Source organism: Pogoniulus pusillus, chromosome 17, assembly GCF_015220805.1.
Source record: "Pogoniulus pusillus isolate bPogPus1 chromosome 17, bPogPus1.pri, whole genome shotgun sequence".
Classification (NCBI taxonomy): Eukaryota; Metazoa; Chordata; class Aves; order Piciformes; family Lybiidae; genus Pogoniulus; species Pogoniulus pusillus.
This window is the reverse complement of record NC_087280.1, coordinates 619,927-634,561: the sequence shown is the minus strand read 5'-3', so window position 1 is coordinate 634,561 and position 14,635 is coordinate 619,927. Positions and strand designations below refer to the sequence as shown.

General features: G+C 63.5%; 1 protein-coding gene across 2 annotated transcripts in view; it reads left to right on the top strand.

The window, feature by feature from the left end:
- The window catches only part of ZNF609 (zinc finger protein 609), a 70,959-nt gene extending 56,965 nt beyond the window's left edge, over nucleotides 1-13,994 (top strand). For both annotated transcript variants that reach the window (XM_064157150.1, XM_064157148.1), the window contains exons 4-10: nucleotides 5,939-6,026; nucleotides 6,919-9,277; nucleotides 9,537-9,903; nucleotides 10,006-10,181; nucleotides 11,177-11,393; nucleotides 11,601-11,679; nucleotides 11,828-13,994. In XM_064157150.1, coding sequence (XP_064013220.1) covers nucleotides 5,939-6,026; nucleotides 6,919-9,277; nucleotides 9,537-9,903; nucleotides 10,006-10,181; nucleotides 11,177-11,393; nucleotides 11,601-11,674 — 3,281 coding nt within the window. In that variant the 3' untranslated portion in view covers nucleotides 11,675-11,679; nucleotides 11,828-13,994. The remainder of the gene's footprint in view (nucleotides 1-5,938; nucleotides 6,027-6,918; nucleotides 9,278-9,536; nucleotides 9,904-10,005; nucleotides 10,182-11,176; nucleotides 11,394-11,600; nucleotides 11,680-11,827) is intronic.
- Nucleotides 13,995-14,635: the final 641 nt, after the last annotated feature.

Genomic DNA, 14,635 nt, shown 5'->3' with positions numbered 1-14,635 from the left:
GGGCTGAGAAGGCCCCAGGGGAGCTCTCTGAAGCAGCGGGCAGGAGCCTGGGCTCTCATCCCTCCTGCCCAGCCAGTCCAGGCCCTGTTCCCTTCTTTCCACTGGAGCTTCTCTCCTCTATGCACAGCTTGGGTTGCTTTGCCAGCTCCTTTGAGGGGTGGTGTTGCTGTTGGGGCTCTGCCAGGTAGTTCAGGGGTGAATAAGGCTCAGTGGGCCATGGTGGGGGCTGGATGCACCTTGCTGGGGTGCCAGAAGGTTCTGCTTAGGATGAGCTCCTCATGTTGGGGGCTGGATGCAGAAACAGCCCAGGACAAAAGTGAGAGAGAGCAGCAGTGGCAGAGGTCAGCTACTGGTTCATCTCAGCCAGGTACCTGAGAGCTCCTCTTGGCCAGTGCTCCTGCTCCTCCCTCACCACTGCTGCTGGCTTCACCCTCTGGCTGCTGCCCGCTGCACATCTCTTTGTTGTCTCTGATGGCAGAGGGCAGGGTCCTTGCCCCCGGGGAGAAGCAGTCCCTGCAGCAGGGCGAACAAGGGGGACCTGCTGGGAGGGAGCTCTGCAGGGAAGAAGCTGGAAGTGCTGGGGGACAGGCTCCCAGGAGCCAGCAGTGTGCCCTCGTGGCCAAGAAGGTCAGCGGTGTCCTGGGGTGCAGTGAGAAGAGTGTGGCCAGCAGGGCAAGGGAGGTTCTCCAGCTCTGGGCTCCCCAGTTCAAGAGACAAGACCTGCTGGAGAGAGTCCAGGGAGGGGCCATGAAGATGCTGAGGGGCCTGGAGCAGCTCTTACAAGGAGAGTCTGAAACTTGGGGCTCTTCAGCTTGGAAAAGAGCAGCCTGAGAGGAGGTCCTACAAATGCGTCGCAGCATCTGAAGGGTGGAGGTCATGAGGATGAGGTTGGGCTCCTCTCGTGGTGCCCAGTGACAGGACAAGGGATAGCAGCAGAAACCTCTTTGGTGTGAGGGTGCTGGGGGCCTGGAGCAGGCTGCCCAGAGAGGTTGTGGAGTCTCCTGCTCTGGAGAGCTTCCAGCCCCACCTGGGCAAGCTGCTGTGGGGGCTCCTGCCTCAGCAGCTGGGAGGTCCCTCCCAAGCCCTCCCTGCTGGGATTCTGCAGCAGCTGATCTGAAACCTGCATTCCCAGGACCTGTTGCCAGAGGGGTTCCTCTCTTGCCCCATGCTTTGGGAAGGTGGAGCTGGGCCCAGTTTCCCTTTCCCCCCTCCCTGCTGGGAAACTGATTTGGAAACTGTGGTTTGCAGCCACTGCTGTAGAGGTGAGGAGCACTGGCACTGCTCCTGTCGGGAACAGCACGGGGAGCTCAGCAGTTTGGGAAGGGGGCAGGGACCACTCCTTGAGGTGGGACCTCCACACTCCTCTGCCCCCTCTGTCCTTCACTCTCTATTCTGTAAGGAGAGCCTCCCCTGGATGGAGGCAGCTGGGAACTGTGTTCCATCTCCTGCTCTGAGGCATGTTGTAAATCCAGGCCCAAGGATCCTCTTCTTCAGGCTAGACTCTGCTGGTGGGGACAAGGAGGCACAGAGCAGGAGCCTTCAGGAGCCCTGGGGGATCTCCTGGGGAGGATCTGCTGCAGGAAACCTGCAGAAGCTCTGCTGATCTCCTGGCAGAGTGGCACTGCTGGGGAGGTGTCTGTGAGGAGAGGTCCTTTACAGGGGGCAGCACCTTCAGATAGGGAAACTGAGGCACGGCTGGGCTGAGCGGTAGGACAAACAGTAGTGCAGAGGAGCATCAGAGGGCTGGAGAACCTCTGCTGTGGGGACAGGCTGGGAGAGCTGGGGATGTGCAGCCTGGAGAGGAGAAGGCTGCAGGCAGAGCTTGGAGCTGCATTTCAGTGTCTGCAGGGGAGCTGCAGGCTGGGCAGGGACTATTCAGAAGGGACTGTGGGGACAGGCTGAGGGCAGTGGTTTGGAACTGGAGCAGGGCATCAGGAGGAAGTTGTGCAGAGTGAGGGTGGGCAGACACTGGCACAGGCTGCCCAGGAGACATTGAGGATCAGCCTGGGCGTCCTGCTCAAACTGGATGTGTCCCTGCTGAGTGCAGGGAGGGTGGACAGGATGCCCTTTGGGGTCCCTTCCAGCCCAGTGCAAGCTGTGAGTGTGAATCAGCAGCTCCCACTTTCAGGGTGGATGTTCAGCCCAGCAGCACCTCTGATCCCACTGAGATCCCATTCTGCTGACATGCTCAGCCCAAATCCCAGGCCTGCTGGAGTCCTCCACCATGGGCTGAGAGCTTGGGCCTTGCTCTGGGGTTTTCTAGGTGGAAATCCTAGAATGGCTCAGGTCGGAAGGAACCTTGGAGCTCATCTGCTCCAAACCCCCTGCCATGCCTAGGGACACCTCTTACCTAGACTCAGCTGTTCAAGGCCTCATCCAGCCTGGCCTTGAGCATCTCCAGGCAGGAAGCAGCCACAGCCTCCCTGGGTAGCCTGTGCCAGGCTCTCACCACCCTCACACTGCAGAACTTCTGCCTCAGCTCCAGTCAAGCCCTCCTCTGCCTCAGCTCCAAACCATTCTCCCCCTGGCCTGTCTCTGGACACCCTTGGGAAAAGACTGTCTGCAGCCCCAGCAGAGAGGCTGGTGGTGGTCAGAGCAGCCCACAGGACCATGCCAGGAGGGACAAGCAGAGCATCCCCGAGGCACAGGGTGCAGAAATCTCCCTCCCCCACTACTCGTGGTTGAGAGGCAGTGATGTGGGAGCGAGTTCTGGTTTCCTGCCCTGTTGTATTCCACACCTCTGCTGCCCATCTGCCTGTCCAGCCACACCTCCCCTTGCTGCCCGACACCTGCTGGGGGCACCGTGGGGCTCTGTTCCCTGCCCCTTCTTGGGCTGCAGGATCACCTCCTGCACGCATCTGTTCTGCTTGGTGTCGCCGTCAGCAGCAGTGACTTCTAGGGACAGCCCTGCCCTTGCCTTTGGGTCAGTCCTGGGCTGCTGCAGACGTTGGCTCCTCTCCTAGTGGCGTCTCTCACATCCTTGGGTGAGGAGTCAGGGTGGAGCTTCCCTGTGCCCTGCCTGGAATCTCTGCTGACCTTCTGCCACAGGAGGGGTTGGGGCTGTCTGTCCGAAGCTGCAGGGTGTGCAGTGCACAGGGCTGAAGCCAGCATCGCCCCTGGCCCAGAGGACACAGGGCAGAGGGCTGCACCAATCTGCAAAGCTCAAGGAGATGCCCTCAGCACATGTGAACACACCTGTGTGCCTGGAGATCACCCCCAGGATCTCCAGAGGAACCTCAGCACCCTCACCCAGAGGGATCCATCTCTCCTTTGCTCCTTGAGATGCTGCAGCCTCACCGGACCGGTGGGGAAGGCCCCTGGGCAGCGGGAGCTGCTCCTGGCTTGCATCAAGCGTCTTCTCCAGTGCTGGAATGGAGCCTGCTGCTCAGCTGCACCAGCTGCAGGTGTGGCATCCCTAAAGCCCCTGGAGACGTGCAGAAAGTTCCCAATCCTAAGGCCAAGTGCTGCACCCCACACTTGGGTCACAGCCCCCCCATGAGGGCTCCAGGCTTGGGGCAGAGTGGCTGGAAATTGCCCAGCAGAAAAGGACTTGGGTGTTGGGTGGCAGCTGGGTCACAGCCTCCCCATGATCACCTCCTTGGCCTCCCCATGCTCCCTCCTCAGCCTCCCCATGCCAGGGCAGCTGCCCAGCAGCTCGCTTTGAGGCCAGCCCCATCCCACCCCAGGGCACAGAGCTGTGCTGGAGCAGCGTGTGAGGATCTGCAGCCTGGCAGGAGTTGGTGAGGAGCTGCCTGCTGTGGAAGGGTCCTGCGCTGGAGCAGGGCAGCAGTGAGGAGCAGAAGCAACGTGTGATGAAGTGACCACAACATCCCTGCCTGGGCCTCGTCCCCTGCGTTGCTCGGAGGATGCCCTCCTCGAGGCCAGGTTGCTCAAGGCCTCTTCCTGCAGCTGGAGAGGAAGTGAATTGAAGAATGGGCACCCTAAATCCAGCGTGTGCCAAAGGTGGTGCCAGCTGAGCTGGTGGAAGGAGGAGCACCCTGAATGCCTCCAGCGCTGGTGGTGCCCTGGAGCACCTGCTGGCTCCTGCTTGTCCCTGATGCAGCAGCAGCCCTGGCTCTAGGCTGGCACCAGGCTGGCACCCTGGCGTCTCAGCAGGATCAGAGGATGCTCTTGGCTGGGCAAAGGAGGGAAATGTCCCTCTCAATGTGACTGTTCCTGGTGGGCATAGCCCTGGGCTGCAAGCAGGCACCAGCACTGTGGCTGAGCTGCCCACAGCAGGGCCCTTCCCTTAGCCAGACACAGAACTGCTTCGCCCCACGGCTCCAGCAGCTGCCTGAGCACCCATATGGGCACCGGGGAAGGCCCTGGCAGTGGGGTTTGCATCCCCCTGCTCCCTTCATCCCTTGATCCGTTTTGACAGGATTATCTCCTGCAGCTCCTACCCAGACGGCACCTGGCACCAGCAGCCCACCCCTGCTGCCCCCTGACCATGGCTCGGCCCAGCTGCTGGCCAGCCTGCACCCACGTTTGGCTGCTAGCCCTTGCCACCCTCCCATGACAGCAGGCGGGATGGAGTCACCCAAGCGAGGTTCTTCTGCAGGAGCATCTGCAGCTTGGGGGGCGTGAGGGCATCGCTGCCTGCTGCCTGCCCCCGCCCCTCTCATCAGCCTGCTGTGGGAGGGGCACCCAGCAGAAAGCTGCTTAGGATCTATCCCAGGGCTTAAATTGTCCTGGGTTATTGTGGGAGGCTTAGGGGGGGATTTGGTGTGATTGGTTGCAGCAGGTGAAATGTAGGCTGGGGACTGCTGGGTGCTTCGGCAGGGAGAGCAGGGAGGGCTGCATGCCAGGCCCTGCTGCCCTCTGCCATCTCCCCCCATGCCTGTGCTGTGCATGGCAGAACATCTCTTCTGATGTCACAGACTGTCCCCAGACTGCTCTGGTGACTCCTTGGCCCTTCTGATGTCACAGACTGTCCCCAGACTGCTCTGGTGGCTCCTTGGCCCTTCTGATGTCACAGACTGTCCCCAGACTGCTCTGGTGACTCCTTGGCCCTTCTGATGTCACAGACTGTCCCCAGACTGCTCTGGTGGCTCCTTGGCCCTTCTGATGTCACAGACTGTCCCCAGACTGCTCTGGTGGCTCCTTGGCCTTTCTGATGTCACACATCTGCCCCAGGCTGCTCTGGTGGCTCCTTGGCCCTTCTGATGTCACACATCTGCCCCAGGCTGCTCTGGTGGCTCCTTGGCCCTTCTGATGTCACAGACTGTCCCCAGGCTGCTCTGGTGGCTGGCGGTGTCCCTGGGGGTGCGGGAGCCCAGGGCTGCCAGGGGTCGGGGCTGGGTGTGTGGGTGCAGGGCCGCTGGGCTCAGCTTGCCACCTAGCGGCCATAGCTGCCCTCTGCTGAGGGCCCTGCGGGGTCTCAACCCCGCTGGGGGCTCTGCAGCCTGCCTGGGGGTTGCCTGCATCTCCCTCAGGCTTCCCAGCCCTTGCTGGCCAGGGACTGCCTTCCATGCCCTACCTGAGTGCACACAGGGCCAGTGCAGATCTGCAGCACCACCCCAAGTCCTGCAGCGCCTTGGGCACAGCTGGGGTTAGCATTCCCATGAAGGCAGGGAAGATGCTGGCTGGGCAATGGGCAGAGCCTTTCCAAGAGAGGAGGTGACAGGGGTGTGTCCAGCTCCCACCACTGTGCCCCTCTAGCCCTCATCAAGTCACAGAATGGTTTTGGTTGGACAAGACCTTTGAGATCCTCCAGTCCAACCATTCCTCAAGTCTGCCAAGGCTGGGGCTAAGCTCTGGCCCTCAGCACCACAGCTCTGCCTCTCTCAAACGCCCCCAGGGGTGGGCAAAGACTCCTTGCTCACCTTCCTCTGGCTAAGCTCTTCCTTCTGCCTGTCCTGCCTTAGCCCTGGTGCCCAGGGAAGGGCAGTGCAGCATGGGGTCACGCCTGGCACCATCTGACCCTCTGACCTTACAGGTATGCTGGTGGTCAATGTCACCTGGAGGAACAAGACTTATGTGGGCACCCTGCTGGACTGCACGCAGCACGACTGGGCACCTCCTCGGTAAGCAGCTGCCAGGCTCGGGCACGGAGGGCTCGGCCCCGTTCACCCCAGTGCAGGGGCTAAACTCAGCCACTTGCAGCCCCGTGGCACCCAGTGTGCCCTGTGCCCATGGGATTCTCTGTGGGGGTTAGCATGTCCTCCTTGCCCAGCCAAGCTGCTCCCCTGGCTCCTTGCCCGCGTGGTCACACCTCCCTTGTCCCGCAGGCTGGAGATGGGTGAGTGTTTGCCAAGGGATTTCTCTGGCTACTCTTTGCTGTCTGCTGGGGTGGCACAAACCTGCAGGATTCAGAGGCCCACAGAATGGGTTGGGTTGGAAGGGACCCCAAAGATCAGCCACTGCCAACCCCCTGCCAGGGGCAGGGACACCTCCCACTAGCCCAGGGTGCTCAGGGTACTCCCAAGAATGAATTGGGTTGGAAGGGGCTTTGAAGATCATCTAGTTCCAAGCCCCCTGCCAGTGGAGAGAGGGCAGAGGCCATGGCAGGGGGCTTGGGACTAGGTGATCATCAAGGTCCCTTCAGGCTTAGAACCAGATGATCTTCAGTCTTCCACCAGCATAGGTTGCTCAGAGCCTCAGCCAGCCTGGCCTGCAACACCTCCAGACAAGGGGCAGCTGCAGCCTCCCTGGGCAGCCTGTGCCAGTCTCTCACCACCCTTACCACCAAGAATTTCTACCTCCTCTCCACTCTCTGTCTCCCCTCTCCCAGCTCAAAGCCATTGTCCCTCGCCCTGGCAGTTCCAGCCCTTGCCAGAAGTTCCTCTCCAGCTTTCTTGTAGCTCGCTTCAGCTACTGGGTTGACAGGGAGGGGAGGGAGGGAGTTTGCAGTGTGCCGTGGGGATGCCATGCCCGGGCCCGACCCCGACCCCTATGCAATCCTCTTCCTCCCTCCAGGTTTTGCGACTCCCCGACCAGCGACCTGGAGATGCGCAATGGGCGGGGCCGGGGCAAACGCATGCGGCCCAACAGCAACACCCCTGTCAGCGAGGGCACTGCCGCCTCCGACAGCAAGGGCACCAGCACCAGCAGCAAGACGCGGGCGGGAGCCAACAGCAAGGGGCGCCGGGGCAGCCAGAACTCCTCGGAGCACCGCACACCGCCGGGCGGCGCAGGCGAGGACGTGAAGGCCAGCCCCTCGTCCGTCACCAAGCGCAAGAGCAAGCCCCTCTCCGACATGGAGCTCAACTCCAGCTCAGAGGACTCCAAGGGCAGCAAACGCATCCGCACCAACTCGATGGGCTCGGCAGCTGTGCCCCCTGTCGCCGCCAAGGTGGAGCCGGCCACGCTGGACCGCAACTGCCCCTCGCCCATCCTCATTGACTGCCCCCACCCCAACTGCAACAAGAAGTACAAGCACATCAACGGCCTCAAGTACCACCAGGCCCACGCGCACACGGACGAGGACGGCAAGCTGGAGGCGGACGTGGACAGCGAGTACGGCGAGGAGCCCTCGCTGCACCCTGACGCTGGCAGCTGCAACGGGGCTGCTGCCGCTGCCTCCCAGAAGGGCTCCCTCTCGCCCGCCCGCTCCACCACCCCCAAGGTGCGCCTGATGGAGCCCCACAGCCCCTCCCCGTCCGGCAAGTTCAGCACCAAGGTCCCCTGCAAAAAGAAGCTGGCCGGGGAAGGGGACACCGACCCAGGCGCCCTGTCCAACGATGGCTCCGAGGATGGTCCCTCCATGGCTGACGAGACCAGCAACGACGGCTTCGACTCTCTGGAGAAGCGCTGTGTGGAGAAGGACAAGGCCAAGAAGGCAGCCAGCACCAAGCCGGAGAAGGTCCCTTCCAAGAGCTTGAAGTCTGCCAGGCCCATCGCACCAGCCATCCCCCCCCAGCCCATCTACACCTTCCAGACAGCCACCCTCACTACAGCCAGCCCCGGCTCCTCCACTGGCCTCGCCACCACCGTGGTCCAGACCATGCCCAACAGCCCTCAGCTCAAACCCATCCAGCCAAAGCCGACGGTGATGGGAGAGCCCTTTGCAGTCAACCCTGCCCTCACCCCTTCCAAGGAGAAGAAGAAGAAGGACAAGAAGAAGAAGGAGCCCAAGGAGTTAGAAAACCCTTTGACTCCCGGCAAGCCCTGCAGAGCAGAGGAAGGCAAGAGCCCATTCCGGGGGGAGTCCGGCGAGCTGGGGCTGAAGGGCGAGGGGCTGCTGAACGGCTCCTCTGACCCCCACCAGAGCCGGCTTGCCAGCATCAAGGCCGAGGCAGATAAAATCTACAGCTTCACCGACAACGCCCCCAGCCCCTCCATCGGCGGCGCCAGCAGGCTGGAGAGCGCCAACCCGGCCCAGCCCATGACCCCGCTGCACGTTGTCACCCAGAACGGGGCGGAGGCCGGCTCGGTGAAGACCAACAGCCCGGCCTACTCGGACATCTCCGACGCGGGCGAGGACGGCGAGGGCAAGCTGGAGAGCTTGAAGGTGAAGGATCCGGAGCAGCTGGTCAAGGAAGGCGCCAAAAAAGCTCTTTTTCCCCCACAGCCACAGAGCAAGGAGTCTCCCTACTACCAGGGCTTCGAAACCTACTATTCCCCTGGCTACCCCCAGGCCAGCCCAGGGCCCCTGAACCCTGGGAGCCAGGCCACGACCGAGACGCAGGCCTTGAAGCTGAAGAAGGATGAGGAGCAGGAGAACTCGGAGGTGAAGGTGAAGAGCGAGGGCTGTGAAGAGAAGAAGGCAGAGCTGGGGGGCTCCAGCCAGCAGCCCTCGGTCATCCAGCAGCGCCCCAACATGTACATGCAGTCCCTCTACTACAACCAGTATGCCTACGTGCCACCCTACGGCTACAGTGAGCAGGGCTACCATGCCCACCTGCTCAGCACCAACCCTGCCTACCGCCAGCAGTACGAGGAGCAGCAGAAGCAGCGGCAGAACTTGGAGCAGCAGCAGCAGCGAGGGCTGGAGAAGAAGGCAGAGCTGGGCTTGAAGGAGAGGGAGGTGGCACTCAAAGAGGAGTGGAAGCAGAAGCCACCCATGCCCCCGACACTCACCAAAGCCCCCAGCCTCACGGACCTTGTCAAGTCAGGGCTGAGCAAGGCCAAGGAACAGGGAGCTCCTGACATGGCCAAGTCTGTCATCATCCCCAAGCTGGAGGACTCATCTAAGCTGTCCAGCAGCCAGGTGGCCGAGGGGCTGAAGGTGAAGCTGAGCGAGGCCAGCCACCTTGGCAAGGAGGCTGCGGAGGCCAAGGCTGGCTCTGAGTGCGGCCGGCAAGCGGAGGTGGACCCTGTGCTCTGGTACAGACAGGTAATGGCAGCCGTAGCCAGCAGCAGCCTTTCTCCTGCAGGAGGTTCTGGCTTCACTGCAAGGACTTTGCTGGGGTTGGCTCCTCAGAGGACATGCTCTGGGTTCAGGTTGGGGTGGGACTCCATGAGATCCCCTTGGGATGGGGCTGGGAGGCCACACATGGGCCCAAGAGAGCCTGGGGGAGGGGAGGGGGGTTTACCTCCTCCAGGTTCAGCCTGGGTTTGGGGCAGGCAAGCCAGTGGTTGTCTGGTTCTTGCAGGAAGCTGAGCCCAGGATGTGGACCTATGTGTACCCAGCCAAGTACTCAGACATCAAGACGGAGGATGAGCGGTGGAAGGAGGAGAGGGACCGGAAGTTGAAGGAGGAAAGGAACCGAAGCAAAGAAGCTGCGTCCAAGGAGGATGGGAAGGAGAGCAGCAGCTCCGAGTGCAAGCTGACCCCCACCGAGGAGGCTCGCATGGTGGGGAAGGAGCCCAGGCCCAGTGTCCACGTCCCTGTGTCCTCACCCCTCACGCAGCACCAGTCCTACATCCCCTACATGCATGGCTACTCCTACAGCCAGTCCTATGACCCCAACCACCCCAGCTACCGCGCCATGCCTACTGTCATGATGCAGAACTACCCAGGTAGGGAGCCGCAGCACAGCCTCTTGTGCCCGCAGGCACGGGGCCACGTGCCCCCCACACCGTGCTGCCCAGGCTGCCCTGACTGCCTCTTCTCCTCCCCAGGGTCATACCTGCCCTCCAGCTACTCCTTCTCCCCGTACGGGAGCAAAGCGTCAGGGAGCGAGGATGGCGACAAGTCCCGTGCCAGCCCCAGCGTCAGCTGCAAGTCCAGCTCGGAGTCCAAGGCCCTGGACATCCTGCAGCAGCATGCCAGCCACTACAAGAGCAAATCGCCCACGGTGAGGCTCAGGAGGGGCTGCCTGTGCCCAGCTCCCTGCACTAGCTGCGGGATGCGCTCTGGAGCCTGCTTCCAGCCTCTGCCTGCTCTGCCTGCTGCTGCAGGAGACCTGGGGCCGTGGTGCAGTCTCTGCTGGGGTGGACAGGCCCAAGCTGTGGGCAGGGCTGGCCCAGAGAAACACTGGGTGTGCCCCAGGACCTGCAGCGACCAGGGGACACTTGTCCTGAGCCTTGGAGCCGGGGAGTGGGCTGTGGGGGTTGTCTCCATCCCACCGCAGTGCAGGGTCACTAAGCCCTGCTGGGCTGAGCTGGGAGGTGGAACTTGGAGATGGTGAGAAGGGAGCTGCCCTCGGCCAGGACCTGCATCCGCCCGTCTGCTTTGAAGCTGGTCTCCAGCTGTTGTGGCCCTGCAGCCTTGTGGGGAGCCTTTGGTCAACGGCAAGCAGGAAACAGAAACATAAAATCCTTTTGGCTGGAAAGAAGTTCAAAATCCTGGAGCCCAGCTGCTAGCACTGCCAGGTCACTGCTGCCCCACGGCCTCAGCTCCATGGCATTTAAACCCTCTCAGGGATGGGGACTCCACTACGCTGGGCAGCCTGGGCCAGGCCTTGACAACCCTTTTGGGGAAGAAATTGTTCCAACTTAAACCTCTCCTGGTGCAACCTGAGGCCACTTCCTAGTCCTATTACTTGCTCCTTGGGAGAACAGCCCGACACCCACCTGCCTTCTGCCACCTCTCAGGGAGCTCTGCCCTCAGCCTCTTCCACACCAACCCACGCCTCCAGCTCCCTCACTTGCTCCTCCCCAGTCCTGTTCTCCAGACCCTGCTCAGCTTTGGTGCCCTTCTCTGGACCTGCTTCAGCCCCTCAGTGTCCTTCTGGGCGTGAGGGGTGGAAGAGATGAGTGTATCTCAGTGGGGGTAGCCTGATGCGGCTGGCACAGGGCCCCGAGGGAGCTGGCAGCATCCCTCAGTGTGGCTCTGCTTTCCCCTCTGCAGATCAGCGAGAAGGCGGCGCCGGAGAGGGAGCGTAGCGGCTGCGGGGTGGTGGGGGGCGGCGGCAGCTGCAGCAGCGTGGGGGCAGCCGGCGGGGGCGAGAGGAGCGCGGAGCGGCCCCGCACCTCCCCCTCCCAGCGCCTGCTCTCCACGCACCACCACCACCACCACCTCGGGTACTCGCTGCTGCCCGCGCAGTACAACCTCCCCTATGCAACAGGTGAGAGACGGACCCCAGCCTGTCACCCAGCCTGGCACCCAGCCGGGCTGTGGGCACACCTCGGGGGGAAGCCCACAAGGGCATGGGGCGGCACAAGGCCTCGTGTCGAGCTTAGCTTCGACCAAATGCAGCTCTTCCCGGCTGCCCTGGCGCGGCTGGGTGCCCGCTCTGGGCATGCTGGCTCCTCACACCGCTTCTTCTCTGCAGGTCTCTCCTCCACAGCCATCGTTGCCAGCCAGCAAGGCTCTGCTCCCTCCCTGTACCCACCCCCCCGGAGGTGAGAATGGTAAGGCTGAGCCCCGCGGCCACCCCGCGCTGCCCCTGGGCAGAGGTGGGGGGGATGGGTGCCCAGGGGAGGTTGGGGGTCGACCATCGCGCCCCGGGGCTGTCGGGGCTGGCGCAGCAGGAGCTGACTTGCCCTTGGGTCGTGGCAGGACGTGAGGGCAGCGGCCGCCGAGGCTGGAGCAGACGTGTGACTGGCTCACATGGGGACGCCGGAGACTCCCACAGACATCAGCTGAATGGTGTTCATTGTTGGCTTGAGCTCCTGCCGGGGGCTCGGGCAGGCTCTGTTCCCCCTGCACCCGCCCACCCACCCCCTCGGACACACACGGACCCACCCCTCTGCCCCCTGACCGCGGGCACGTGGACGAGCTGGTGCCCGTGGGGGTATTTATTGTACTGGGCACCGGCACTGGGGACGGAGGCGACTCGCCCGCCTGGTGCATGTGAAGAGGAAACAGAAGCACTGAGCTTTCTCCGTGGAGCTGGGACCCGGCTGTGCCGCTGCCGCTTCACCCTGGGACTGGCGGCAGGCAGGGCTCTACCTCCTGCCCGCTCCTCGGCGGGGCTGGCAGCGAAGGGCCGAGCCTAGCGGGGGGTCTCGGTCTCAGGAAGGGAGGGGCTGGCTCAGCTGGAGCCCGGGCGGGTGCGGGGGTCTGCTGCCAGCCGGGGGGTGAGTGTTGGCCCGGCCGGAGAGTGCAGGGCCGTGCTGCACGTGGGGTACCCGCTCTGCCAGCCCCACGGGCGCTCCTGCACCCCGCGGCACCCACACTGCCCTGCTGAGCCTGTGCGGGCAGCGGCTGCCGCGGCGGGGCTCTGGGGAGCCGGGGGCGGCGCTCGGCCGCGGCCGCTCCCTCCCCGGGCAGCTGGGCTCGGCGGGGCTGGGGGTTGCAGCCGTCGCCCGGCCGGCTGCCAGAGTTCCTCCTCCCCAGTGCCTTGCACGGCGCAGACCTGCCTGAAGCTCACGCCCGTGGCTGCAGTCAGCTCCTGAGCCGCGACTCTGCGAGCCCCCAGCCCTTCCTTTGTGCCCGCCCCGGCAGGTGTGCCCCGAGCTGCTCGGTGTGGTGCGGGTCGGAGGGCTGCGGCTCCCCTTCACAGCCACCTCCTGCTCTTAGGGGACCTCCCCAGGCCGTGGGCAGAGCCCAACGAGGAACAAAGCACACTTAGGCTCTGCCAGAGGCACTTGGTGCTATGCTGGGCCCCGCTCCGGCCTCCTGCCAGGGCTCGGGGCGCCAGTCCCCGGAGGAAGCTGGTCCCTGCCCCCAGCTCTCCTCAGCGCCCCAGGACAGGGACTCCTGGTGGCCTGCTCCCCAGAGCGGCCCCCCCCGTCCCCGGGCCGATTCTACCTCGGCCCCGCCGCAGCCGCCCCGGGCCGCGGGGCTCGGTGGTGTCTGCGGGCGCCCCGGGCGCGTCCTGGGCTGCTGTGTACATACTGTAAAAAGCCTTTGTTTGAACGCTGTTGTTTCGGGGTTTGTTTTCTTTCCCGCTCCCCCCAGCCCCAGCTCACCCAGGGGGAAGGTGGCGCTGGCCGGGGCTGGCAGCAGGGTGTGCCCAGCCTCCTCTCCTGGACTCGTTTTGCTCTTGGCTTGCCCTGCCAGGAGACGGGGCAGTGCGGCCCGGGCTGTGCCCCGCGGCGATGCCAAGCGGCGATGCCAAGCGGCAGCTAGACACCCCCGCTCCGTGCCTGTTGTGCGGCCACATGCAGCCGCCAGGCTGGGCACCGGGAGGCTCGAGGGGATGGGGGCAGCCGTCAGAGGAGCACCCTGCCAGCCTGTCCTGCCTCCAGCCCTGCGTGCTTCAGCAGAGCCTGGCAGCCAGCGCGGCCAGGGCACGCCAGCGGCTCCGAGGGGCGGTGGGGTCCGCAGGCTCTGCTGGCGGCTGGCGCAGGAGGGGTGGGGTCGGTGTCCTGTAGCAGTTCAGTGCCGCCCTGGTTTGTGCAGAATAGCTTCGAGGTTTGATGTTCTTCTGGGTTCTCCTGGTCAGGCCTTGCCCGTGGGGCTGGCACCCTGACCCTCCCCCCTCTCCCCACCCCAGCCCGCCCAGCCGCGGGGTTCGCCTGCCTGTGGGGGTGCCCTCCCCCAGCTGTGCCGCCCGCTGTGCCCACAGGCGGCCGGGGCGCCCCCTGTCGGCCTTCTCCAGCTCTGCTTCCCTGGGCGTTGCGGCGCTGGCTTTGGGTGGACCCCCCCGCGGCCCCTCTGTAAAGTGTACATTGAGCCCCCCGGGTTTTCTATAAATATAAATATAAATATATACATAGCAGTGTGCTCCTGGCCTGGCACCGGGCAGGGACAATAAATCTTTTTAAGAGACAATCACAAACCTGTCAGGGTGCCTTTGTTCTCTCCTGTTCCCCCGCCCCTCCACCCTCAGGTTCTGCTTCTTTCTCCCCCCGGAGCTGTGGCCAGACATTTGTAGATTGTTTTGGGTGGGGAAAAGCCGCGGGGGGGGGGGGGGGAGCCCCATCTGTAGGGCATCTGACAGGGTGAAAGCAGCTGCACTGCTCCTGGTGCCAAGGTCATAGAACATCAAGGGGGCTCCAGAAGAGCTGGAGAGGGACTGTTGACAAGAGCTGGGAGTGCCTTGAGCAACCTGGGCTGGCGGCAGCTTGCAGATCACCTAGTTCCACGGCAAAGCCCCTGGCAGGGGGCTTGGAACCAGGTGATCTTCGAGGTCCCTTCCAAGCCAACCCATTCTGTGGTTCTGTGACTCACAGCCACAGGACCAGGGGATTAGGGCAGTTGGAAATCACCTCTGACATTATGGGGCCAGCTGCTGACTGCCACCACCACGTTAGACCATGGCCTGATGTGGACCTACTCATCTGGCCACAGCCACCCAGGCTGCCTCAGGGATGCTGCAGACAAGCTCAGCTGGGATGGTTTTGGGCACAGCCCCTACCAGGTGCTGCACTGTGCCAGGCAGGTCTCCAGCACCCCGGGGAGCTGCCCTTGGCAAAGGCA